At 44.8% G+C, this 27,971-nt stretch overlaps 1 protein-coding gene across 3 annotated transcripts; it reads left to right on the top strand.

Annotated features, from left to right (window-relative positions):
• Positions 1-8: 8 nt before the first annotated feature.
• On the top strand, positions 9-24,246 carry zc3hc1 (zinc finger, C3HC-type containing 1). Of its 3 annotated transcripts, none has more exons than XM_072471140.1 (10): positions 15-146; positions 2,130-2,356; positions 3,274-3,423; positions 8,344-8,427; positions 8,896-9,023; positions 16,009-16,166; positions 19,049-19,292; positions 20,294-20,500; positions 21,993-22,217; positions 23,833-24,246. In XM_072471140.1, the coding sequence occupies exons 2-10, from the start codon at positions 2,269-2,271 to the stop codon at positions 23,899-23,901; spliced, it is 1,353 nt and encodes a 450-aa protein (XP_072327241.1). In that variant the 5' UTR covers positions 15-146; positions 2,130-2,268; the 3' UTR covers positions 23,902-24,246. The 3 variants fall into 3 exon arrangements, with proteins under 3 accessions (XP_072327242.1, XP_072327241.1, XP_072327243.1); XM_072471142.1 differs by lacking the exon at positions 15-146 and adding an exon at positions 7,234-7,384 and having other exon boundaries at positions 2,159-2,356; positions 3,274-3,391; XM_072471141.1 differs by lacking the exon at positions 2,130-2,356 and having other exon boundaries at positions 9-146.
• The last annotated feature ends 3,725 nt before the right edge of the window (positions 24,247-27,971 follow it).

Raw genomic sequence — 27,971 nt, 5'->3', positions numbered from 1 at the left:
ACACCGATCACATCGTTAACATTTGCCCTTGGCGCAGGGAGCATCCCCTGGACCACCTCCCGTGGCGTTGCGCGCGCACACTACACTGGACCACCTTCTGTAGCGTTGCACCCACGCAAAGATGTGCATTTATGTGTCCCTTTCAGGTGCGGTGAAAAACAATTTTGTACCTTTCACGACCTCGGTGGGACCCCAGAACGCTCTGTGTCCAAAGAAGATCTTTGGGCGTGTAGCCACTGTTGCAATGCAGCAACTTCAGCAGTTAAATTTGACACAATAAGGTCCCACTTTCTTTTTGCGTGATGTCAATTGAGGGAGAGACACCACAGAGGGCTATTCTGCTTGCTGCTTTTGAAACAGTGTATCGGAGTATTTTACACCCATCTGAGAGGGCAGACCTCTCATGCAACCAAAGCGGCACGGGAGCACAGTGGGTAGCACTGTTGCTTCACAGCTCCAAGGTTCCAGGTTCGATTCCCAGCTTGGGTCACTATCTGTGTGGGGTCTGCACGTTCTCCCTGTATCTGTGGGTTTTCTCCCACAAATCCCGAAAGATGTGCTGTTAGGTGAATTGGACATTCTGAATTCTCCCTGTGTGCCCAAACAGGCGCCAGCATGTGGCGACGAGGGGCTTTTCACAGTAACTTCATTGCAGTGTTAATATAAGCCTACTTGTGACAATAAAGATTATTATTATTAAAAAACACAGCTCTCCCAACTCTGGAGCACTCCCTCAGTACATTGCAGAATTGTTAGTTTGCATTATGCGACCTTCCAACGCAAAAGCGACAGCGATACCCAAAGCAATACCTGACATTGGAATCCTTGACAAAGAAGAAATAGTAAAGGCAACAAGCTGCCTCCTTAGTCCCAGATGACACTTTCCCCTTTGAGGGGAAGCACTGACCAGGGCAAGGTAGATCTTTATGAGTAACCTCAACCATGTCTGGAACTATGACCCACACTGTTGGCTTTGCTATGCATCACAAACCAGCTGTCCAGCCAACTGAGCTAAACCAGTCTCCAATAGTCCTTGACTAACTCAAAGGTGAATAATAGGCAGGTTACGGAAATGTCATTAGGCTTGCTAACTGAATTGGATGTATTTCTGGAGGTTTCATTACTTGGTGTACTGCCTCCTACTGATCCATCCCCATCACTGGCCATCAACAAATCAATTTTTTAACCACATCAATTGAAAAGTGAACATATTCTTCATGACTCAATGGTATGGTTTCTGATCGCAACACCACACCCCTATTACTATTTTTATAAGCAATAAATGGAAATGTTCAAAGAGATGAACAAAAACGTGTTTTTATCGTGTTCCTATGATTTTTCTCCTGGGTTGTTCACAGCAATGCCTTTGAACTAAGACAGGTATCAGTTGTGGCCCAATGGGTAATAATCTTGTCTGAGTCAGGAATTTGTTGGTTCAAATCCCAATCTGAGCAAAACAAAAATAAAACTACTGTAAAATCTACTCTATTGTAGCATTGAAGGATGCTGAATTGTCAGAGGTGCTCGGAAAGGCCTACCTTCCATCTGAGTGAATGTAAAAGTCATGTGCATTTTTGAAGAAGGGGGTTATTTCCTGCTGTCCTGGGCAATATTCCTCCCACAATCCACATCACAAAAATAGATTAGCTGGCCATTATCACATTGTTTTGGTGGGAGTTTGTTCTGTGCAAACTGGCTACTGTATTTTTAAAAAAATTACAACAATGACTACACTTCAACAGTATTACATTGGCCATAAAGCACATTGGAACAGCCAGTGTTTGTGAATGGTGCTATATAAATGCACATTTTTACTCAATTCCTAGACTCCAGGCAATCCTGGAGGGTTTGCTCTCAAGCAGGGTGGTAGCTGTTCCTATGGGACTCGGCTCACCTCAGGAATGAAACAGCGTCAGGACAAGAGGGAGAAAAGTAAAACCGAACTGAAAAATTCAGCACCAATTTGGTTTTGGCTCCTGAAAAGAAATCCACCTCCTGAGAGTGTAGGTGGTTCTTTGTTGAGTTAACCTCCTCATTTGAAGTCAAGGCATTATTTGGGTCAACCAAAGTAATGCGATGTCTCTCATTGTTTTAGAAAATATGGGAATAAATTTGCAATTTATCTCTAGATTTAATTCTGCTGCTGAAGGTTTCCTCGTGTTGGCCAGTTGTGGTTAAGGTTTGTGCCCCGGAACATTTGTGCCATGCACATTGTAGCCGGTGGGACACTGATCACTGCCGGATCAAAGATGGCAGCGGCCGTTAGCGATGGCGATTTCCCGTCGCCCAACAGCAAAAATGTGGCCGAGACTCCGCAGAAAGTGCGGCAGCTGCTATCCGACAGCATCGCCGAGACGTAAGTCTAGAGGCTCCGGGTCGTTGCTTCTTCCATCAAAATTACTGCGCGGAAACCGCTTTCTGCCGGTCCTGGGAATGACTGACAAACCTCGGGGCCATCCTCTCACGCTCTCTTCCCACTGGATCTGTTTCAAGGGATTGGGTTTCAGTGAAATTATTTGGGATAATAATCTTTCCAATAGTCACTAAAGCGAAATGCCTTCGAGAGCGGAGGAACCAGATCTCCAAATCCCCCCGCCGACCCTAGTGGTAACAGCATCGTCTCTGATTCAAACGTCTGTGGGTTCAAGTCCCACATTCTCATATTTCAGCATTCGGTTTAACATTAGTGGTGATATCTGATTTTTTTCCCTGCTTTGTTCCCTTCTCCGGAGAGACCTCCACTGGTGTTTTTTAAAAATATATTGTGCCTTGAGGTCTTTTTTTACACCCACCTGAGACACAGATGTGGCCTTGGTTTAAGGACTCTTTTGGAAGACAGCACTCCACAGTGCATCACTGTCTAGGTTCTGTACTGGAGTGTTGGCCTCGTTTGTATGCTGGGGTGGGGTATCAATCCACAAACATCTGGCACGGGGTGTCACCCTCTAAGCCAAAGTTGGCACAAACCTCCCTCACAAAAAATAATGATGTGGAGATGCCGGCGTTGGACTGGGGTGAGCACAGTACGAAGTCTTACAACACCAGGTTAAATTCCAACAGGTTTTGTTTCGATGTCACTAGCTTTCGGAAGGAGCAGCGCTCCGAAAGCTAGTGACAGCGAAACAAACCTGTTGGACTTTAACCTGGCGTTGTAAAACTTCGTACAAAAAATAAAGTTATTGCTGAGATAGTGGAATGACCAGCATTAGGGTGATTCGGTAAGTTAAACAGCAGTGCATTGATACCTGATTATTATTATTCTTTGTTCCATAGTGATCAGACTCCATGTTCAATCTCTGAATCACCTGATGGCAGTGATTTGCCCAGATCACCAGTTCCCTGTGACTCTGCAAATAAAGAAGCTTTCTTCTCACGGGTTGAAACTTTCACAATATCCTTCAATGGCGTCACTAAATTATAGTGGTGAGAATGCAAAATCTTGGGACTGAATATTATGGAGTGTGAACATCCGATGGTACAATTATGGATTCTATCTTTTTACACTTGGGTGGAGGGAATATTCTGAGCCACGCAATGCCTGGATGAAGTGCAAGAAGTTAGCAGTCCTTTATGGGAATTCTTTGAGTTGTTGAATTAAAAGTATTGGACAAGAAGTGTATTCACGCAGTGTTAAATGTAAATGTGACATGCTTGTAGGATCTTTTGATTCAGTGGTCCTGGAGAATGCATGTCTGAAGTCTAAATATGTCAGAGACCAGTTGAACTAAATAACCTGTTTGTGCACTGCAAATTTTAGCCAGTGTTGGTGTTTTGGAATGGGAAATCTTGCATAATTTTCCCTCTCTCTAACTTCGGGAATGGTAGTTAGTCTTGCATTTCCCCCTTCCCCATTCTGTTACTCCCTGGGTGGATGTTAGCAAACTCAGCATAAATCAGGATCCTTACTTGTCTATATGACTTGGGGGTCGTAGAACCTTACAGCTATTGAAGGGAGAGTAGTGTGAGAAAAGCCTAGAAAATTGTTACTTTTTTGCCAGCACAGCACAGAGCATAACCACAGAATGCAATGTTAACTGAGTGCATCATTAACAGAGTGGGAAGTTAAGAATTTGTTAAGAGCAGAAATTTGCTGCAGAGGGAGGAGGAGGTACATCTTTTTGCCTTTAACTCTTGTGGTTTGTGTAAGCTTAAGGCAGTAAGTATTTAACATTTGCTTGAGTTTGGATTTTCACAGTAACTTCATTGCAGTGTTAATGTAAGCCTACTTGTGACAATAATAAAGATTATTATTATTAGTGCAAGTTAGACCTTAACCTTAAAACAGACGAAAAGACTAAGAACCTATGCAAAAAGTAGTATTTTTAAACGGTGCTTAAGAGCTGGCAGTAGCATACAAAGAGAAAGAAAGATTCAAAAATAATTTCTCAGTAAAGTCAGCAAAGTGTGGAGTGGTGCGGGTAAGTTACGGATAACTTACTTTGTTTATTGGTCAGTGTTTTTAATGTGTTTCTTTTGTGGTTGAAGTAGTATTTCTGATTTAAGGGTGAAATGACATCTATGGTAAGAGATGATATAACAAGAACGAAGTAGCAGGGTAGAATTAAGAAATAGCAATTGATTTAAGACTGTATTTTGAATTGTGTATTGGCCCCCTGGTGGCAGCTGTGACAAATGGTAGATTGTATAAATGTAGAGATTGGACAATAGTGTCGAAAAGGTAGTGGTTTCCATGCGTGATTTTAACTTCCATGTGATAATAAGTTGAGCTCATGTCAGAAAAGTAGCAATTTTTTTGAGTTTGTTCAGAATAGTTTACTGCAACAATGTATCCAGATCCAACAAGGCGACAAGTTTAAAGGTGCGTGAACATTTACCTTATGGCGATAGTAAGTAACATGATTGAGTTCAACGTTGTTTGAAAGGTAGAAACGTTAAGCAGCTACTAAAATTCTAGATTTAGGTATGGCTTATTTCAGTGTAATGAGACAGAGACTGTAAACTGGACAAATCTGTTAACAGTTAAAATAACAGAAGATCAGTGGCAGATTTTCAAAAGAGAATTTAACGTGACACAACCAGTTTATACCCCTAAGAACTCTACTTACCCTAAACAAACAGCCATGGCGACTAAAAGGATAAGCTATAACATAAAAGCAGAAAAGAATGCAAATAAAAAGCACAAGTCCTGGCAAATAGGAGAAATGCAAAGAGCAGCAAAAGGTGAATAAAACAGATGGAAAGACCTACAAAAAAGGAATTGCAAAATAAATCTGCGAAGCACATCAAAATCAACGCAAACTTTTACAAAAGTATTAGGAAAAAAGTTTAAACAGCACTTACTTAGCCATAACCTGTTGACTGACGCTCAGTTTGGGTTCGGCCAGGGTCACTCAGCTCCTAACTTCATTACTGACTTGGTTTAAACATGCACAAAAGAGCTGAACCCCAGAAGTGAGTTGAGAGTGACTGCCCTTGACATCAAGGCGGCATTTGATCGAGTGTGGCATCAAGGAGCTATGGCAAAACTGGAGTCAATGAGAACCGGGGGCAAAACTCTCCACACTGGTTGAAGCCATACCTACCACAAAGGTTATGGTTGTTGGAAGTCAGTCATCTCAGTCCCGGGACATCACTGCAGGAGTTCCTCAACGTAGTGTCTTGGGCCCAACTATCTTCAGCTGCTTCATCAATGACCTTTCTTTTTCAAAAATAAATTTTTTAAGTACCCAGTTTTTTTTCCTCTTCCAATTTAGTGTTCTCATTCATCTACCCCGCACATCTTTGCATTGTGGGGGTGAGACCCACACAAACACGGGGAGAATAGGTATGGGGTTATTCTGTTCAGCACCATTCGCATCTCCTCTGACACTAAAGCAGTCCACGTGCAAATGTATCAAGACCTGGACAATATCCAAGCTTGGGCTGGCAAATGGCAAGTTACATTTACGCCACACAAGTGCCAGGCAATGACCATCTCCAAAAGGGAGAATTAAAACATTGTCCCCTGACATTCAATTGCTTTACATCACTGAATCCCCCCACTATCAACATCCTGGGACTACCATTGCTACAAGAACAGGTAAGAAGCTAGCAATCCTGTGACAAGTACTCCCCTCCTGACTCCCGAAAGTCTGTACACCACCTACGAGGCACAGCAGTGTGTACCATCTACAAGATGCACTGCAGGAGCTCACCAAGACTCCTTAGGCAGCACCTTCCAAACCCACACCCACTACCATCTAGAAGAAGAAGGGCAGCAGAAACCCGGGAACCCCACCACCCAGAGGTTCCCCTCCAAGTCTTTCTGACTTGGAAATATTTTGCCGTTCGTTCATTGTTGCTGGGTCAAAATCCTGGATCTCCCTCCCTGATAGCAGTGTACCTACACCACATGGACTGCAGCAGTTCAAGAAAGTAGCTCACCACCACCTTCCTGAGGGCAATTAGGGATGAACAAGAAATGCTGACTTAGCCAGCGAAGCCCACATCAGTAAAAATAATTTTTTTAAAATATAGATTCATAGAATCCCTACAGTGCAGAAGGAGGCCATTCAGCCCATCAGGTCTGCACCAACTCTTCGTATGAGCACTCTGCTCATTTACAAGTGCCTATCCCCGTGATCCCATAACCTAACCTGGACATTAAGGGACAAATTAGCATAGCCAATCCACCTAACCCACACATCTTTGTGGGAGGGAACTGGAGCACCCAGAGTAAGTCCACACAGATACTGGGAGAACATACAAACTCCACGCAGACAGTCATCTGAGGCCAGAATTGAACCGGGTGAAGTTTCAAAATGCGGCTAAGCTGCTTTGGTAATGGCTGTCATTTGGGTTGACTGGTGTTATACATCCTACCTTTTTCTCCTCTGTACTCTACAAGTTATGGGACAGGATAGCCGTATACTCCTCCCATTCTGCATATATTAGATGGGCCTTTATTCTAAGATAGGTGGGGTGGTTGGACGTCATGCAGAGGATGAGCAGTGTTTTTTATTATAAATTTAGAGTACCCAATCCATTTTTTCCAATTAAGGGGCAATTTAGCGTGGCCAATCCGCCTAGCCTGCACATCTTTGGGTTGTGGGGCGAAACCCATGCAAACATGGGGCGAATGTACACACTCCACACACAGTGACCCACAGCAGCGATCGAACCTGGGACCTCGGCGCCATGAGGTAGCCGTGCCATCCACTGTGCCACTGTGCTGCCCTGGATGAGTAGTGTTGAATAGGTGATATGTGTGAGCGTTTTCCTTGATAAAGATACTCTTTTAAATGGGCTGCAGTGTCCTTTGAACTCTCGCCTTTGCAGTGTGCCAAATACGGCTGGACCAGCATAGAGTGTGACATGTTGAAGTGTTCCAGCTGTCAGGCGTACCTGTGCACCACTCTGCACCCAACATTGGATGCCAATAAATGTAAGATTATGTGGGTTTTTTTTTCTCTACTTAACAGTTTGTCCCATCTTGATTGGCATCACCTTCTCACCTGACCTGGTCTATCTTATCTCTATCACAAAACCCTCTAACTCTGTTGATAAAGCCCAAACCCTGTGCAGACCAGCAATATTTGGATATGATCTCCCAGACAATACATTGTGAACTGATCGAGGACTGGTCCATTTCTTTCCTACAGTTAATTAGAACTCACAGCAGACCATTCAGACCAACTGGTTTATGCCAATATTTATGCTCCACATGAACCTCCCTTCCATTCTGTCCCCCCTCACAGGTTTATCGTGCTTCCCTTTAAAGGACGCAACTGCTCTTTGAGATAGAATGTTCCACATTCCAACCTCCTTCTGTGTAAATTTCTCCTGAATTTCTTGTTGGATTTTATAGTGTTGATTTTATATTTTTGCCTTCCAGTTTTAGAATCTTCCCCAATTAGAGGAATTTCTCTGTCTACCCTGTTTTACTACTTCATAATCTTAAAGACCTCTATCAGGTAACCTTTCTAGAAAAAAAGAGTACCACCCCATTCACTGTTTCCTGGCAAGTATAATCTCTCAGTTCTGTTGTTGCCCTTGTAAATATTTTTTGCAGCTTCTCCAGTGCATCTATATCTAAGAACTGTGCACAGTCCGCCTTTTACATCTTTCTCCTGATATTTCTCATTCCCTTCTGTCTCCAAGAGTACATCAACTTATGTCTTGAGTTCATTCACACTGTCCTGCTTTCACCTTCTACCTTGGTCACTTATATCATCATTTTGATATCCTTTGAGTAGTAAGGGCCCATCTGGATTTCCCCTTGCTATTCTGAATTTAGAACCTTCTTACTCCCCGAGTGACTGGTTTTCCTTGATCGGGTTGATGCTGGTGAGGGGATTTACTTTTCCGTTAAAATCTGCTAAATGTATGTGCTTTGCCTTCAAGATAAAGAGAGGGTTGCTGGACTGCAGGAAGCATTGAAAACAGCGCACGAGAAGTTCTGCTTTTGGCCCGACAGTCCCTGTCCAGGTGAGGTGGGAGTAAAGGTGCAGGATTATTTTTAGAGATTGAGGCTTTATACGTGCAGCTTATTGTTCACTTTTTTTCATTCTCATTCCTTCATTTTCTCTCCTGTGTTGAAATGTAGATGGCAGTTCCGTGGGCAATTGGGGCTTGTAGGGGTTGGGAGTATGGGGGTGGAGTTCATCGTGTGCTTGAGCTCCAAGTAATGGAAGGTCCGTCACCTTGATATTCACAAAGAAAAAGCTTATTTTCTCAGTAATTCCTCGCTTTTCTTCCGAATCTCTTTGAAATCAGACACTTCTTTGCTTCGCTTTGCACCCTCCCACCTTGTTCTGCCAGAGTGTGCATGAACACATGAACAATAAGTAACAGCAGTGGGATCGGAGTCAGGCCCCTCTGCAGTAATGCCGACTAGAGCAGATCAGGATTGCCCCTTATAGGTGACTCACTTGTTCTTTCATTTACACCTGGCAGATCGTTTCTGGGCCTTACCTTTGAATGAACCAGCAGCCCTCCTGTATGGGGTGACTGAGCGTTTCAGGAATCTTTGCTTGCTGGAGTTCCAGTTACCGGCCATCAAACATGACGACCTCAAAGATATGGTGAGTCCAATAAATCAGCTCTGCCTCCAAACCCGCCTTCTGACTCCTTGCCAGGATACAGTTCTACAGGGCATTGGGCTCCCCTTCCGAGAGATGCCTTCACTTCTTTCTTATTACCAAGTAAAGGTTTGACTCTACAGCTGGGACATGTCGAAAATATTATGTGCAACGATTAAAGTGGAGGTTTGTGCCTGTCACAGGAAGCCAAAGGTGACTGAACGTAATTAGTCTGAACAGTTTGGAAGAATTTCCATGCAAGATCAAAGGCAAAAACATGATTCATGCTGAAACAAAATCCCCCTTTAAGCATTTTAGACGATGAATGTGATTTTTTTTTTCATTTCGAGATTCAGGCAAAAGACAAATAATGCATGGTTGGTGTGAGATAGAGTGGTTTAGGGCTGCCAAGCCCCAGGTTTTAAATGTTTTTAAAGGGCTAAAATGGAGCTGGTAAATGGGCAAATGGAATTTTGGCATTCATTGCTAATGGAATAGAGTATAAAAGCAGGAAGCTGCTGTTACAACTGTATAGGGCATTGGTGAGACTGTTTCTGGAGTACTGCACACAGTTTTTGTCCTCTTACGTGAGGAAGGGTGTAAATGCATTAGAGGTGGTTCAGAGAAGGTTCACTAGATTGATTCCAAGGATGAAGGACTTGTTTTATGAAGAGAGAGATTGAGCATTTGTACTCACTGCATTTTAGAAGAATGAGAGGAGATCTAAATGCGATATATAAGACGCTAAAGGTTTTTTAAAGTATGTTTATTGACAATTTTCATTATAAACAAAATAATACAAAACAATTAACCCAAGTTACAAGATAAAAGAACGAAACAGGTAAAAGCATGTATTAACTTTTTCAAAAATAAATTTAGAGTGCCCAATTATTTTTTCCAATTAAGGGACAATTTAGCATTGCCAATCCACCTAGCCTGCACATCTTTGGGTTGTGGGGGCGAAACCCACGCAAACACGGGGAGAATGTGCAAACTCCACACGGACAGTGACCCAGAGCCAGGATTCAAACCCGGGTCCTCAGGGCTAACCACTGTGCCACCGTGCTGCCCTAAGCATGTATTAACTTAACCCCTCATAACTAAACGAAATCCTTGAACAACTGACGGTAACTAGCTCTTTAAAAAAAGAAATCAATGGCTGCCATCTTAGGTAGAACCCTTATCCAGATCCCCTGATGGTGTACTTAACCTTCTCCATGTGTAAAGAAGACATGAGGTCACCAAACCAATCCGAGTCACTGGACGGAATTGGAGACATCCAGAGAACTTGTCTCCGGGCTATTTAATGAGGCAAAGGCAAGGACATCAGCCTTCACCCCCGTCTGGAGCACCGACGAGTCTGACACCCCGAAAATGGCCACTAGCGGACATGGCTCCAACTCAACATTGAGTCTCTCTGACATGGTGGTGAAGAAAGAGACCCAAAAGCTTACCTACTTAGATTACCACCTTGAATTGGATTAGACTAAGCTGGGAACGTGAGGACGTGGAGTGGAGTTGACTCTGTGAATGGCCTTGCTCCATTCCTCCTCACCCAGAATGGGACCCAACTCACCCTCCCATTTCACCTTTTACCTCATTCAACGGAGCCGACTCTGCTGACAGGATCTGGCCATATATGCCAAAATAGTCCCCGCCCATCAGTCCCAGCCAAAAACAAAATTCCCTTCATCAGGGAGGAGGATGGTGCTTAGGGGAAAGAGGGAAAAGCCTTGCACAGAAAATCGCAAACCTGAAAATATCTGAAAAAACTGGATCTAGGGAGTAGAAATTTCCCTGACAGCTCCTTAAAGCTGACAAACCTTCCCTCCACAAACAGGTTCCCAATGTCGCCAAGCCGTTCTCTTCCCATGACCTAAACCTCAAGTCTAAACCTGCTGGCAAATAAAAAAGTGATTATTGCAGAAGGGGGCCGGCAAAGACATGGAACTAAGTATAAAAGGCTGTCTGAACTGCTTCCAGATTCTGAGTGGACACCACTACCGGCTTCAGGGAAAAACCTATCAGAGAGGAAGGCAGCGATGCGGCTACTATTGCCCCAAGGCTAGAACCCTTCCAGGGACTCGCCTCCATCTTCCCCATATCGAACCCGGATCACTGAACCTCAACAGTACCTTCTGAATATTGGTTGCCCCGTAGTAAAATAATAAATTGGGCCAAGCCATCTGACTGCCTATCTCGCTGGACAGTGCCCTACAGATCCTTGGGGTCTTACCCGCCCAAGTAAATGAAGACACTAATTTATGAACTTTGATAAAGAAGGACTTGGGGAGACACTGAAAAAGAAATAAAAATCTTGGGAGCACATTCATTTCAATAGTCTGAATCTGCCTGCCAAGGACAGGGGAGGTTGTCACACTCTGCAAGTCAGATTTGACACCATTGACTGGCCTAATATATTTCATTTATGAAGCGAGGCTCATTCGTGGGCCAAATTCAACTTCTACCCAGAGAAGGAGCCAAAACTCCCAAGCAGCTTCATTATCACGTCCATGGTGGATACTGGGTCCGTAATATATAAGGAAGCAGGTCATCTGTATAATAGGTCAGTACGACCCACACTCGGTTGGGTTCTTGTCCTTCTTGAGAATCAAGGAAACAGAGGCCTGCACAAGTGTAAAGGGCAGTGAACCCCGGGACAGGGAATCATGAAACATATGTAAAATTAGAGGTACCAATTGCTCTGCAAACTTCTTATAAAACTCAATGGGAATGGGGAAGCCATCAGGACCAGGAGCTTTACCCATCTGCATAAACCCAGTGCATTTTATAATTTCCTTGGCCCAAAGGAGATTCCAACTCTTCACTCCTCAACTTCTCCACAGCTGGGATGGATAATCCATCCAAAATATCAGTCATGACCAAGCCCTCCGCCGGGGGCTCCGTTCTATAAAGATCCCGATAAAATATTTCAAAAGCCACATTGACCTGAGGCGGAATGGAAACCAGGCAGCCACTGGAGTCACATACCTGTAGAATCTCCAGGGAAGCTGCCTGTTGCTTCAGCTGGTGAGCTAAGAGACGTTTGGCCTTCTCCCCGTGTTTATAAAACATTCTCCTCAAACGTCACAGCTGGCCCACCGCCCTATCCATTGATAAAAGTTCAAATTGTGTCAGCAGCTTTTTTCTATTTGCCAACAACTCTGGGCTTGGGACAACTGAATACTGCTGCTCCACCTCTGTAATAGAGTCCACCAGCCTCTGCTGCTCATCCCTCGCCGTCTTTGTGACGTACACTTTGTAAGAAATTATCTCACCCTGATAACCACCTTCCCACAGCATAGGAGGTGAGATAGACACACTTTTATTAAATTTAATATATTTCCAAATGGCGGTGGACATGCATTCACAAAATCTCTTGTCTACTAATAGTGCCATATCCAATCTCCATGGCAGACGCTGGGAGGGACCTGACTCTAGTGCCATTATCAACAAAATATGGAGTATGGTCTGAAATCACAATCGCCAAGTAACCCGCTGCCTCCACAAAAGGGAGGAGGGACCCATCCAGCACAAAAAAGTCAATACACAAGTATATCTGGTGCACAAGGGGAAAGAAAGAACATCTTTATCACCTGGGTGCAAAAAGTGCTACAGATCTGCCCCCCCCCCCCCAACACTGCCCTGGCCACCCCTGATGGAGTCAGAGATTTAAGTCTGGAACAATCCAATCAGGGATACTGAACGCAGTTTCAATCACCACCCAGTATAAGCTGATGTGAATCCAAATCAGGAATGGAGGCCAGCAACTTATTAATAAATTCCGTATTGTCCCAGTTTGGCACATAGAATTAACCAGCACCAGAAGAGTGCCCACCAAGAGCCACAGTCAATAATATGTCTACCATTGGGGTCAGCCAAGATCTTAGCGGCAGAAAACTGCACCTTTTTTATTGGTTAATATTGTCGCACCTGGGGCCCTACCCTCGAAGCCTGAGTGAAAAACTTGTCCCACCCACCCCTTCCACAACCTTGTGTGGTCTCTGACCCGCAAGAGAGTCTCTTGCAGAAACACCACATCGGCATTTAAAGTAACCAAATTTACTTGACCTTTTCACTGGGCCTTTCAAGCCCCTGACATTCCAGATGACCAAACTGATTGGGGGACTTCTCTTCTCTCTCTTTCCCCCCCCCCCCCCCCAAAACCCAATCCAGAGTCAGCCATTTCCAGCAAGAGGGATTATCCGACACTTCTATGGAAGGTACAGCAACCAGGCCACCTGAGAAGGCCGCCAAACCCACTAAAAAGATTAAACAAAGAAAAATCTGCAGTCATCATCAGCAAACTACCCCTCCCTCCTTCATCCTCGACCTCCGACACTACCACACCCAAATAAACATACAGGAATCAGCAAGGCGAACAGAACCATCTAAAATTTACCACTAGCAAACCTGACCCCAAACAAAACAAAAACACTAAGCTCATTATTTAAAACAGAATTACTATGATGAGCTGCAGTCAACCCCTCAACACCGCTCCCGTTAGCCATCTCTTCGGCTAGCATGGATGCTCCCATCGAGAATGAAGAAAAATGATTTTTTAAAAAGAACACCAAGTATAAAAACCCTTTAAAACATAGTACCCCAATAGGGAGCTATATATTTTCGCAACAATGCCAACAACAACCTACATAAAACTAAACCCCAGACCTAAGCCCAACTTGCAAAACATTCTGCCCTAACAAGAACAGAAAATGTAGGCATGAGTAAGGATCCCCAACAACTGAACATGCCCAGTCAGACTTCAACACGTTAGTGGGAATACACAGAATTCCCCAGATCCATTGCTCTTAGGGACACTCCTGTCTGACCAGCTATTAGCCCATCTGATTGCCTCTTTGTCCGTCAATGGGAAGTTAGTTGCTTATCAATAGCATGGCTCTGTTCTTTTGTATGAACAGGAGTGGGCAATCAAACAGTCAAAGATAACGCTGATGGGTTCAAACATGGCAGAGAACCTTTTTTTGAGGGACTGGGTGGAGCTGAGAAAGAGAGAGAAGGAATGCTATTTTTAACAGTTGGAGGGGAAAAGGCTTTGGAAATCGACCAAAAAAGTCATGAAAGTTACCACGGAGGCAGGTTTTGGAAAAAGGGTTCGAAAAAGGCTTCTTTACCAGAAGAAAAATTGCTTTATAAATGCCAGCATTGCCTTTGGCTGCCTGTGAAAGTAACATTAGAGTTGCATGTTCTGTTACAGTGGTGTTTAATGGGAACTAGTGTGGTAAGCGATATCTCCACTTCCAGAGAAGCAATCTGGTCACTATGCCTCGAAAGGGCCACCTCCGTGCCTTTTATCGTGGGGCCCAAGTGCCTTTACTGTTTCGTTGGTTGTTTCCAACGACAAATGGATGGGAGACAAGGCCTCTTCCATCGATTTGCGGAGGTCTCCCGACATAACCCGCCAGCGTTTGTCAAATTCTGAAGTCAAGGTGCTCGTAAGCATCTCGGCTATTAGTGGAGTGGCCAGAGCCCTAGACATTGCCTCCACCATTTTTTCCACCGCCGAGTCCTGGGAGGCCTCTGACTCTGTCGACAAACTTCTACTTTCTGTCCTTTTTTTCCCCAGGCTTTTCTGGGAATTTCACCTGTGTGGGTTCCTTATCTCATTAAATATGTGTGTTTTCAAATGAAAATACCTCCTGAAACGAAGTGAAAAGGGCTAAAAGTGCAGTTCCCGAGCAGGAGCCACCTCGTGCACAACTTCCCCCTACATAACGCCACTGGAAGTTTGCTAAAGGGGACTGACAGGATAGACAGAGAGCAGATGTTTCCCCTTGTAGGACATTCTAGTACGAGAGGCCATAGTTTCAGGCTAAGGGTGGCAGATTTAAAACAGAAATAAAGAGGAATTTCTGAACTCGGGGTTGTGAATCTGTGGAATTCTCTACCCCAGAATGCAGTGGACACCAGAGCACTAAATACATTTAAGGAGAAGATAGACAGGTTTTTAATTAAATAGCAAGATGAAGGGTTCAGGGGAGTGGGCAGGAAGGTGAAAATGAGGCCGAGATGAGATCAGTCATGATCGTACTGAATGGCGAAGCAGGCTTGAGGGGCTGAATTGCCTACTCCTAGTTCTAATGTTTATTTTATATCTCTCAGTTCTGAGGTCCTGGGGGAAAGAAGTTAGAGCATGAATGACTGCATCGGGCCTTCATTTCAATGCAGCAAGCAAAGGAATAAAACCTTCAGTGTGTGGAAAGAAAAGCTTCTCATCCTTCTCTCCTTTGATGGGCTTGGATCTCTACTTTGCACCAGGTCCTTCAGGAGGGATAGGCAGGCAGATAGTGAAGGAGGTTCTTGCTGTAACTGTTGCCATGAGACCTCCTTAAACCTCCTCCTCCTATTTAATGAAATTCCTGTATTCAGATCACAGTTTACTGGTCTTCTGGTTCACATTCCTGTGTTATTAAGCCAGCCACTTGCAATACACGTCACCTGTAGATGCATTGAAGGTTTGCTGACCCTGGATTAGACAATGGGAGTGACCGGTCTATTGATAATGTGATTCGCAGGGCAGCGTGGTGGCACAGTGGTTAGCACTACTGCCTCACGGCGACGAGGTCCCAGGTTCGATCCTGGCTCCGGGTCACTGCGTGTGGAGTTTGCACATTCTCCCCGTGTTTGCGTGGGTTTCGCCCCCACAACCCAAAGATAGAACATAGAACAATACAGTGCAGTACAGGCCCTTCGGCCCACGATGTTGCACCAAAACAAAAGCCATCTAACCTACACTATGCCCTTATCATCCATATGCTTATCCAATAAACTTTTAAATGCCGATGTGCAAGATAGGTGGATTGGCCACACTAAACTGCCCCTTAATTGGAAAAAATGATTTGGGTATCTGAATTTAAACAAAAATAAAATAAAAATAGATAATGTGATCCGCATCTGGTTACTGATTCTAAATCCGTGTAGATTGTTCAGTAAATGCAGCTCTGAGCTTTCTTTTTCTTTGGAACAGATCATCACAGAGGAAACCATCAGCTCGCTGTTGCAGTTGGTAGAAGATGAAATGAAGTGCAGCACTGTGTCTGACAGCCTTGAGCTGAAAAGCAGTGCAGACGTCCTCTCTGTTCATCTTTCTGCCTGTATCATCGCTCTGTGTGGCTGGACTGCTGGGTGAGGATCTGAAGTGAATTAGTAATTTCCCACAGAGCCCATTCTCATAGGCCTGTTAGCTAAATCATAGAACAACCTTCCCCTATGTTTCCCATGTTCTCTCCACCCTGCTCCTCTTCTGAGGGTGGCATGTGGCACAGTGGTTAGCACTACTTCCTCACAGCTCCAGGGTCCAGGGTTCAATTCCAGCCTCAGGTGACTGTGCGGAGTCTGCACATCCTCCCTGTGTGTGCGTGGGTTTCCTCCGGGTGCTCCGGTTTCCTCCCACAGTCCAAAGATGTATGGACCTTTTCCTCCTGTACCCTGCTCTGAGCTGTCATAGAAACATAAATAGAAGCAGGAGAAGGCCATTTGGTTGAATCACACCATAGCAGATGGTGGAATTTGAATTAAATTTTTTTTGAATCTGGAATTAAAAGCTTAATGCTGACCATGGAACGATTGTCATAAAAAACCATCAGATTCAGTAATGTTATTTAGGGACAACACGGTAGCATTGTGGATAGCACAATTGCTTCACAGCTCCAGGGTCCCAGGTTCGATTCCGGCTTGGGTCACTGTCTGTGCGGAGTCTGCACATCCTCCCCGTGTGTGCGTGGGTTTCCTCCGGGTGCGTCCGGGTTTCCTCCCACAGTCCAAAGATGTGCAGGTTAGGTGGATTGGCCATGCTAAATTGCCCTTCGTGTCCAAAATTGCCCTTCGTGTTGGGTGGGGTTACTGGGTTATGGGGATAGGGTGGAGGTGTGGACCTTGGGTAGGGTGCTCTTTCCAAGAGCCGGTGCAGACTCGATGGGCCGAATGGCCTCCTTCTGCACTGTAAATTCTATGAAATCTATGGAAGGAAATCTGTCATCCTTACCTGGTTTGGCCTACAGGTGACTCCAGAGCCACAGCAATGTGATTGACTCTTAAATGCCCTCGGGGATGGACAATAAATCCTGACCCACATCCCATGAACAAATCTTTTAAAACTTACACAATGTTTTCACCTCAACTACTTTTTGTGGTTGTGAATTCCACAGATTCCACCACTCTCTGGGTGAAGAAATTTCTCCTCACCTCAGTCTTAAAATGACTCAAACTATAACCCCACTTCTGGACTCCCCCACTATCGGGAACATTTTTTCTGAATCTACTCTGTCCAATCCTTTTAGAATTTTGAGTTTCTATGAGATCCCCTCTCACTATTCTAAAATCCAATGAATATAATCCTAACCGATTTAGTCTCTCCTCATATGACAGTCCTGCCATCTTAGGAATCAGCCTGGTAAACCTTCATTGCACTCCCTCCCTGTAAGAACATCCTGCTTCAGATAAGGACACCAAAACTGCACACCATACTCCCAAGTGTGGCCACACGCATGCCCAATACAATTGCAGCAAAACATCCCTTTCCTACACTCAAATCTTCTCGCTATGAAGGCCAACGTACTATTTTCCGCCTTTACTGCCTGCTGTATCTACGTGCTTAATTTCAGCGACTGATGCATGGACACCAAGGTCTCACTGAGTATCCACCTCTCTCAATTTACACCCATTCAAATAATAATCTGCCTTCCTATTTTTGCTACTAAAATGGATAACCTCACATTTATCCACATTATACTGTATCTGCCGTGCATCTGCCCACTCACTCAGCCTGTCCAAATATCATATGGCATCTCTGCATCCTCCTCACAGCCCACCCAACTTTGTATCATCTGCAAATTTGGAGATGCAATATTTAGTTCCCGCGTCCAAATCACAAATATATAATGTGAAGAGTTGGAGTGCCAGCACAGACCCCTGTGGTACCCCACTAGTCGGTGCCTGCCAATCGGAAAAAAGAGTCTTTTAATCCAACTTCAATCTCACCTGATTACATGGGTGGGATAGGGAGTATATAGATGGTGATGTACAAGGCATTGAAGTTGTGAGACAGAATTGATGGACAGTGGATCAAGTCATGTGATTATCTTACTTTCATAATATCTGCATGTTTATATTAGTGTTATGTTTGCACAAATGTGTGTGCATTTGAGCCTGTGCACATGGAGGGTATTTATGGATACATCTATAGGTGTCTGTGTGTATATGGAAATATGCATGTGTGCATATGTGTGTCTGTCTTCCTTAAACACCACCCAAAGGCATGTAAAAAAGGCAAAATCAAAATAATCATGGGCGACTTCAATATGCACGTGGACTGGGAAAATCAGGTTGGTAGTGGATCCCAAGAAAAGGAATTTGTGGAATGTTTAAGAGATGTTTTTTTTGGAGCAGCTTGTTAGCACTGCTGCCTCACAGCGCCAAGGACCCGGGTACAATCCCGGCCCTGGGTCACTCTTCATGTGGAGTTTGAACTTTCTCCCCCTGTCTACATGGGTCTTACCCCCACAATCCAAAGATGTGCAGGGTATGTGGATTGGCCATGCTAAATTGCCCCTTAATTGGAAAAAATAAATTGGGTACTTTCAATATATTTTTAAAAAAGGATTAAAAATCTTTCTCGACCTCCGAATGACCTAAAGCACTTTACAGACACTTTTGGAGTGTAATCACCATTGTAATGTAGAAAATGTGGCAACCCAGTTGCACAAAGGCAACTTTACAAATGGTGCGGTGATAATGAACAAATAGTAGGTTTGGTTGAACTCACAACCATGGAAGGTGTAGTTGTGGATGACAGCAGACTGATCGAGTGGATATCAAAACTAAACTGATGAAGGTAAGATACTGAGCCTTGTTGGTTTGTGTGACTCCGCACCCCATTGGGTGACGCACAATCCAACTGAACACTGGGGAGGGGAGATGATGGGATGGAGGCTGACATCTATTTCTAAACAGGCTTCCCTCCACCACAATTGGCTTACTCTTCATACTTTTTTTTTCAATGTGACTAGATCTTCCTCGGATTTTCTCCACCTGCCGGTTATCACCTGCTCCTATTGCATGCGGAAGGTGGGTCTATGGAGCTTTCAACAGATTGATGCCGTTTGCCCGGCCAGTGAACCCGACGTTCCTGTCTGCAGTATCTCCCCACAGGAAAACAAGCCAGAAACGTCGACGCCAACTCCCCCAGCAATGTCTCCACACAGGATGGTCACTCGAAGCCAGGATGCTGCCCAGTCACAGAGCGGCGAGCAGGTGAAACCCTTCTTTCTGCCTTGCCTTTATTTCTGTGTTATGTTTTCCTCAGTTTACTCTCTCTGAGGTATTAATGGTCATTCACCACATTGCTGGCACAGACTGAATACCAGGTGTGCCTACATAATGACTATCACACTCTGAGAATCATTCATTGTGATGTGCCTCAATATTTGATGCGGTAAGTGCAATATATGCATCAAACAATATCTGGTGTTTATGTGAGGTTATTCAATCAGTTTCCATTCTCTCTATGGATAATGTGAAGTTTTCCCAGTTACAGACTCTTATCACCTGCTTTAATTGCTTGTATTTATGTAGCACTTTGTTTTGAAGTGTCTCAAAGCTTCACATACAATCAATTAGTTAAATGAAGCATTGGCAATGTAGTCAAATGCAGTGACTATGTCCCACAGACAATAATGAGAAGAACGACCAGTTTGTCTGGTTCTGGGTGGTGTTTAAGGAAGACACATGCACAGTCGCATACACATATAATTATACATGCATGCACATCTGTGAATGGACAGACGCAAATACATAAACATCTGTGCAAACATAACACTAATATAAACATGCAGACATACGAACATGGGACAATGACATGACTTGAAAAGATCCACTGGTCCATCCAGCCTCTCTCTCAACTGCAATACCTTGTGGAGTACCATCTACATACTCCCCATTCCACCCCTGTAATTGTCTGACAAGAGATGAGTTTTAAAAACCTGGTTTTGGTCTTGCACAATTTGAGATTATGACCCTGCTTATCCAACCTATTTAATAGAAAAAACAGTCTATACAACGTAATCTGTTTCTTCTTTACCTTATAAACCTTGATCAAACCACTCCTTAGCCTTCTTGAACAACCTTACATATCATTTGTCAGTCCAATCCGTCCGCACATGTGGGTCTGCTTGTGGCATCACACACACACGTTAAGTTTCTATCCCACCTGTAAGGGGAGATGATCTGACTAAAACTATTTTTATTTTAATCAGCATGAAACCAGCCCCTCGCCCATTGGGTCGCGCACACGGAGTCGAGATGTCCACAGTCCCACTCTAGTCGATCGAGGCGAGTCAGACCCTTTCAGTTCACATTTGCGGAACAAGCGACCAGCCACCCGAAGCATGGGTCAGGGGGACGTGCCTTCCAGCCCACAGCTGAAGTCCAAGCGAATGCGTCTGCCCTCTTCTACCAGCTCTGTAAGTAGCAGGCATGCAGCAAGGAGGCTGATGGGTCAGTGTTAGCACTTGCACTATGTCAGAGTCGGCTTAACCCAGCAGCGCCACTCTTGCCTCCGGAGTCAGAAGCTCCTCCAATTCATGCCTCTTGTGTAACTCTGACTTTTATTGGCAGTCATGCCTTCAACTACCTGGAGTCTTAAGAACCTCAACTTTCTCACTGGACCTCTCAGCCTGATGCCCTCTCCTTTATTAAGACTCTCCTTAAAACTTACCTCTTTGACAAAACAATTGGCCATCCCTCTTACTTTCTCCTTGTATGGCTCAGTGTTGAATTTTTGCTTAACGCTCCTGTGACAAGCCTTGGGACGTTTTACTGCATTAAAGGCACTATATAAATTCAAGTTGTTGTGGTTTCAAACTCCACTTAAATGCACAATCTGGGTTGACACTGCACTGTCAGATAAGTTGTAAAACAGATTCCTTCTGCCTGATCCCATAAAATTGTTGGGAACTACGTAGTGTTCTTGGGACATACCGAAGCCTTTCATTGCTAATGACTGACATCATTCCTACCCAAAGCCGTGCAGTGAACAAATAGAGATAGTTTCATTCTGGCTGATCGATATAAATCCAGCAGTGAAAAAACAAACGTACTTTAACCTAACAGGCCATTAAAAATTTTGCTGCTGCCCCTGGAAGCTCCCCAGGAAGTAGCTGAATGTTGCTGCTGGAAGATGCTGGCATTTGGTCCCTGGTTTGTGCTAAGTTACTTGGCCTCATCTTGGGCAGGGGGGAAGAAATTGGTCATGGGGCCCTGTTACTGATTGCATCCTCCAGTGGATGTTGCCTCTGATGCCTGTCTTTCGGCATTAAATTGACCGAAGTATTCAATAGCATAGATACAGAGAGAATATTTCCTCTGGCGAGGGAATCGAAAACAAGAGGAGGGTGTGATCTTAAAATAAGAGCCAGGCTGTTTCGGGGTGAATTCAGAAAGCACGTTTGTGTCTCACAGTAGTGAGAATCTGGAAGTCTCTTCCTCCAAGTTGTGGATGTTGGTGAAGAACTGGAGCTTTCAGCACAGAGATCGATTGATTAAGGGGACCAAGGAATGTGAAACAAAAGCAGGAAAATTGAGTTACAGTACATGTGGCTCACCACCACCACCTCCAGGGCAATTAGGTATGGGCAACAAATGCTGACCCAGCCAGCGATGGTCACATCCCATGAGATAATTTTTAAACAATCTGATTGAATGGTGGAGCAAGTTGAGGGGTTGAATTACCATCTCCAGTTCCTACACTCTGCCCACTGATGAGTGTTGCACAAGGAGAATGACCACTTGAGAGGTACAAGAGGCAGTTGGTCTTTAGACCTGTGCAGCTGCGAGGAGCATGAGGGGTAAGATCAGTACAAACCAAGATGGTTTAAAAGCCAGAGAGATGCATTGGTTAATTATGGTATTTTGTGAGAAGTTTTTCCAGGGTGGTTTCTACTTTTTCTTTTTCAGGATAGTGTTCGGGGATACTTCGACCCTGTCTCCCAGCACAGGGATTGGTGTCCGTGGGTGAGGAGGAAGCTGGAACAAGAAGATGAGCCACTCAACCCAGAGCCAGGAGAGCAGAGCTCAGTGCCTGGTATACACGAGATGACGGAGCGAGGGTGGAAGGAGGCACTTGGGATCCTCTTGTCACTGAACAGCTCCCAGCCCCAAAACGAGGGCTCGGACAGTGTTGTAAGTAGTGAGTTTAAAGGTCAACTTTTCTTGCTGAGGTCAATTCATATCCCTCCTCTCTCAAAGAGATGGGTCCCTTGCAGAATATAGTTTGAGAGCTGCAATTTTTCTTCCTATTTCAGCTTACTCAGTGTGAGTGCTGGAAGGGTATACAACTACTGTAGGCATTCTAGATGGGGACTGCTGGCTGGTTAGCCATGTGACCATGGAACACATCCTGCGTGGTTGAGTCAGGAGAGAAAATGGCGAAATAATTTTAAATCTGCCGGATTAGTTCCAGTAACACCCTGTGCCAGGAAATGCAAATAATAAGGGCAGCACGGTGGCACGGTAGATAGCACTGCTGCCTCACTGCGCCGAGGTACCAGGTTCGATCCCGGCTCTGGGTCACTGTCCGTGTGGAGTTTGCACATTGTCCCCATGTCTGCGTGGGTTTCGCCCTCTCAACCCAAAGATGTGCAGGGTAGGTGGATTGGCCATGCTAAAAATTGGCCCTTAATTGGAAAAAAAATGAATTGGGTACTCTTTAAACAAAATGTTTAAAATAAAAAAGAAAATGCGAATAATGCCAGCCTTTAGATTTATTATATTGACACACTGTCCAATTGGAGCAATGTTTGATCATTCCGCGGTCCAGTTAGCACACTTGGGCATTCATTTTAAAAAATATATGTTTATTCAGAATTTTTCAACAAAAATTTTCAACCATTCAAACCCCCCCCCAGAACAAAAAAGAAAAGTAACAGAACAAGACATAAACATATCAATCCAACATAATACAGAACTTGTACAATGGGTTCCTCCCGCACATATTGACTTTCCCATATGTTTATGTTTTTCCTTTTTCAAGTGCCCCTAGGAAAACCCCCTTCCCCGCCCACCCATATACCCCCCCCCCCCCCCCCCCGAAGGAGACCCCCCCCCCCCCCCCCTCTCTGGGTTGCTGCTGCTGCTGACCGACCTCATTCTAACACTCCGCGAGATAGTCTAGGAACGGTTGCCACCGCCTGACGAACCCCTGCGTAGACCCTCTCAAGGCAAACTTTATCCTCTCCAGCTTGATGAACCCTGCCATGTCATTTATCCAGGCTTCCACACTTCGCGCCTTTCCATAATAGCAAGATCCTCCGCCGGGCTACCAGGGACGCAAAGGCCAGCATACCGGCCTCTTTCGCCTCCTGCACTCCCGGCTCGTCCGTCACTCCAAATAATGCCAACCCCCAACTCGGCTTGACCTGGACTTTCACCACCTTGGACATAGTCCTCGTGAAACCCCTCCAGAACCCATCCAGTGCCGGGCACGACCAGAACATATGGGCGTGATTCGCCGGGCTTACACTTGGGCATTCATAAGAAGGGCATTCATGGGGGTAAATTCGGATAAATGTTTGTGAAGGGCCGGGTGCCTTGGAGGATAGAGAGGTGCTCTCCCTCCTCTGGCTAACAGCTCCACCACATAACGAGCAATAAGAGAGATGTTATAAAACTCGGTGCTCTCCTTTCATATCATTGTTGAAAAACTGGGAAGTGGAGAGTAACAGCAAAATGCTGTATATCCTGTCTGTGCTCGTGCCGGAACAGGCCATGTTCATGTCCTTTTTTTCTTTGTCGCCAGTCTCTTTCAGAAAAGTCCAGCAAGATGTTCCGAATATTCCGACAGTGGCAAGTCCCGTGTTCCTCATAGTGCAAGTCGTTCCTTTGAAGGGGCGTGGCAATGTAGCTGGTGGTGGATTCGATTGGCTGTGGTTACGAAGGTTGAGACAGATTTTGAACCTCTTCATATCAACAGGTGACAGCCTGAAGTGACTAGCAGATTATATTTTTTTCAAAAGCCGACAGATGTCTTTTAAACAAATGGCAAAGTCCACAAGAAAAAATGGGACTGGCCTAGGTTTAGTGAATCCATGTAACTAGGTGGAAGCCATGAGGAGGAATTACTGATATTGTCTCAGCTTCACAGATGTGCATTTAACATGCATTAAAACATCACAAAGGTTTGAACAAATGTGAATAAAATGTTTTGATAGTTGCTGCTGTCACTGACTTTTTTTCTTGTTCTAGATCTCCAGGTTGTTTTTAATCTCGTAACAAATACTTTCCCCTTCATCCTGCCTTTGTTGTCATGAGGTGTCCCCACAATGCCTCATGAAGGAGAGACATGGAGCATTTGTGGGAAAGAGGTTAGGGGCAGGGGCAGATGATTTGGTCTCGATGTAGAAATAGGTTTTGGCAACATGAAGAGGACATTCAGCCCTGTGAGCCTGTTCTACCATTCAGTCAGTTCATGGTTGTGAATGCATGGTGAGACTGAGGGATTTATGGAGAGACTCCCAGGCAGGGGCTCACCTGCTGAAATCTGATCAGTGGACTCCAGGCAGTAGGCCTGAGTGGGAATATTGTAGGATATGGGCTGGGATGTATGGCCAGAGAGATGCAATGCTTTGCGATGACTGCAAGATGAAGATGGGAACTTTAAAATCACTGCGCTAGAGCCAGTGTATATACGTGAAGAGATAAGCAGTCCACAGTGCAAGGGGCATGCAGGCAGTAGAACTCTGGGTGAGTAGATCCCAGTGCAAGGAGTCGGGGGACAGAGACAGTGGATCTCTGTGTGAGTAGTTCCCAATGCCGGGGTGGAGTGGGGGGGTAGAAGTAGGCAATGGAGCTCTGGCTTCCAAAGGATAATGTTGTCATTTTTTTCTTGAATGATACATTCAGGGTGACACATAGTTGTCCAGGGTTACTGAAAAAGCATTGTACCGCGTGTCCCTTTTGAGGCATGATTAATAGGGACAGTGCAATAATACAAAACAGATAATAAAATAACCATTGAGTGGCACCATACAATAATTTCACGATTAGCACTTTGTCTGTAGGGTGCTCTAACCTACAGTACTTACTATTGATGGAAGGCAGCAGGCATATCGATGGGCACTCTTTCTTCAGGACCACCTAGGTAGGTATAAGACTAGGGAAGAGAGGCTGAGAACAGAGTTACCCTCCTTCACAAGCCCCATTCACACCCTGGCAATTCTCCCCGCCAGACCTGAACCTCATTTTAATAGTCAGAGTTGGAAGGCCAGTGAATGTGGGCAAAATGGAGTTTGGATATCGGCTGCACTTGGATCAGATAGATTGATGAAGAACCAGAAGAAATGTACTAGATGTGGCTGTTGTTGCCATGGTGTAGTAACATAAAATGGAACAGGGCAGAAGGAGGCCATTCAACCCGTCATACCAGTGCCGGCACTTTGGTAGCATTATCCAATTAATCTCATTCACCTGCTCTCTCTCAGTGGCCATGTAAATGTTTTCCCTTTTAAATATTTATCCAATTCTCTTTTTAAACAGTTACTATTCAGCCTGCTTCCATCACCCTTTCAGATAGTGCATTCCTGATCATAACTTGCTGCATGTAAAGTAAGTTCCCTGTGTCACCTGTAAGAGTCCTTCCTTTGTTAATTTCCTTTGCTCCCATTTCTTTATTATTTTTGGACGTTGACCCATATTCGGAATGTGCGGGGCAGCACGGTGGTGCAGTGGATAGCACTCCTACCTCTTGGTGCCGAGGTCCCAGGTTCAATTCCGCTCTGGGTCACTGTCCGTGTGGAGTTTGCACATTCTCCCCGTGTTTGCGTGGGTTTCGCCCCCACAACCCAAAGATGTGCAGGGTAGGTGGATTCATCACACTAAAATTGGCCCTTAATTGGAAAAAATAAATTGGGCACTCTAAATTTCAAAAAAAAAAAATTTAAATGTGCCTTTAAGCAGAGGACTCAAGGTGAAGCAGCCTGTATGTCTGGACATTGTGTTCCTAGGTTTTGTATTTTGGAGAGGAGGAACAGACTCATTGATGCCGAGTGAATCTTAGGAACCAGGGGCGAGATTCTCCGATCCCCCGCCAGGTCGGAGAATCGCCGGGGGCTGGCATGAATCCCTCCACAGCGCATGCGCGGGGAACACGTGAGCGGCCGCTAACGCTCCCGTGCATGTGCCGCCCGGCAATGTCATTTCCGCGCCAGTTGGCGGGGCACTTCCGCCAGCTGGCGGGGCGGAAATCAGTCCGGCGCGGGCCTAGCCCCTCAAGGTTAGGGCTCGGCCCCCCAAGCTGCAGAGGATTCCGCACCTTTGGGGCGGCACGATGCCCGATTGATTTGTGCCATTTTTGGCGCCGGGCGGACATTGCGCCGATACCGGAGAATTTTGCCCCAGTTTTGGAGGAAGTTGGTTCGATTGGTTGGCTGGCAACCTGTGGGTTGGCCAGGGACAGGGTTCTATCTGAAAACAGTCAATGATTGGTTCCTGTGTGATGCTTTATAAGAGAGCTTGGCTGAAGTGTTTAGACCTTGGAAGTGAAAGGGACAATCTCTCAATGTTGAAGTAAAGAACTGCTTTATTGCTCTAAAACCAGTGAATGCCTGGCACATCTTTGCTGCAAACCTGAAATAACACAGAATCGACAGAGAAAATAGACATCCTTACCAGAGAACATCATCGCAAGCCTAGATGGAAGAAGTACCAAAACAAAAGCTTGAATTCCAGAAAGACATGAGCTAGAAGCCATCTTAGTGCAACAAAGATCCTTTATCCTTTTTAAAATATTTTCTTTACCTCTCAAACACCCTTTCCCCTCTCTGTTTGTCTGTGTGTGTGTGTATAGAGAGTGGTGGTAGTTCAAAGAGGGGTAGCAAAAGGGGTATTAGATAATCTGAATTTTTTTCTGCAAGTTTAAATAGAATCCTCTACATAATAAAATGTTACTTGTGTAAAAGTTACAAACCTGGTGACTGCAGTTTATTGGGCTCAGCCAAGGACCTCGGGTATTTTAATTAACATCTAATTTCAATTTCAACTCCGGGTCAAGTGCGGCTGGAATTAACCACGCGCTAGCCCAAGGTGTCGTGACACATTTCTGGTTCTTTTGCCAATTACCTTAAATCTGCATTTTCTGGTTATCGACCCATCTGCCATTGGGAACTTTCTATTAATTGACTGTCAAAATTCTTCATGGTTTTGAACATCTTGATTAAATCTCCCATCAATCTTTTCTGCTCAGAGGAGAAAGAACTCCAGTTTCTACTATTTCCATACATGACTTGATTGCTCAAATCTGTTGCTGCTCTACAATCCCCCCGGTGATGTAAACATCAAACTAACATGACCCTGGAAAAAAACATTTTAAACCGAGTAAAACAGCACTGATTGGTAACAGAAACCCTAAGAGTCCATTGATAGCAACAGTTCAAGCTGGAGGGTTCAACTTGGGTTCATAGCTGTGTTTACTATTTGCTTTGAACCTCTCATGGTGTGTTTCAATATTGAGGATTGGTTATATAACCCAGTCACGAGACAGCACTCAGCACCGTAATAGAAACGGGAGTTGCTTGCTGTCCTCCTCAGATATCTTTTATTTATAGAGGCCCCCAGTGCCTTGTCTGCTGTTGTCAAACAGACGTTACTAAATTGGACAGTTGACTATTCTCCAGTCCGCCCCTACTCCATTGCCCCACAATGCGCACAACACCCAGGGCTCAACTGCGGGATTTGTAATGGGGCAGTGCTCAGTTTAGGGGATAGCAGTACTGTGGTTCAAAACAGGGAAAGGAGATACCAGTGACCTTCTCTCCTTAACCCCTATCCCCGAGTTCTGCCTAATGTGCCCATGTGCAGGCTATTCATAACAGTGGTACTGGCATAGGGTGCAGTTAAGAGGAAGCTAGACGAGGAAAATAGCCCCAGTTTCTGCTGTCTACC

The sequence above is a fragment of the Scyliorhinus torazame genome, chromosome 13 (assembly GCF_047496885.1).
Source record: "Scyliorhinus torazame isolate Kashiwa2021f chromosome 13, sScyTor2.1, whole genome shotgun sequence".
In the NCBI taxonomy this organism is placed as follows: Eukaryota; Metazoa; Chordata; class Chondrichthyes; order Carcharhiniformes; family Scyliorhinidae; genus Scyliorhinus; species Scyliorhinus torazame.
This window is presented reverse-complemented; position numbering and strand designations above follow the sequence as displayed.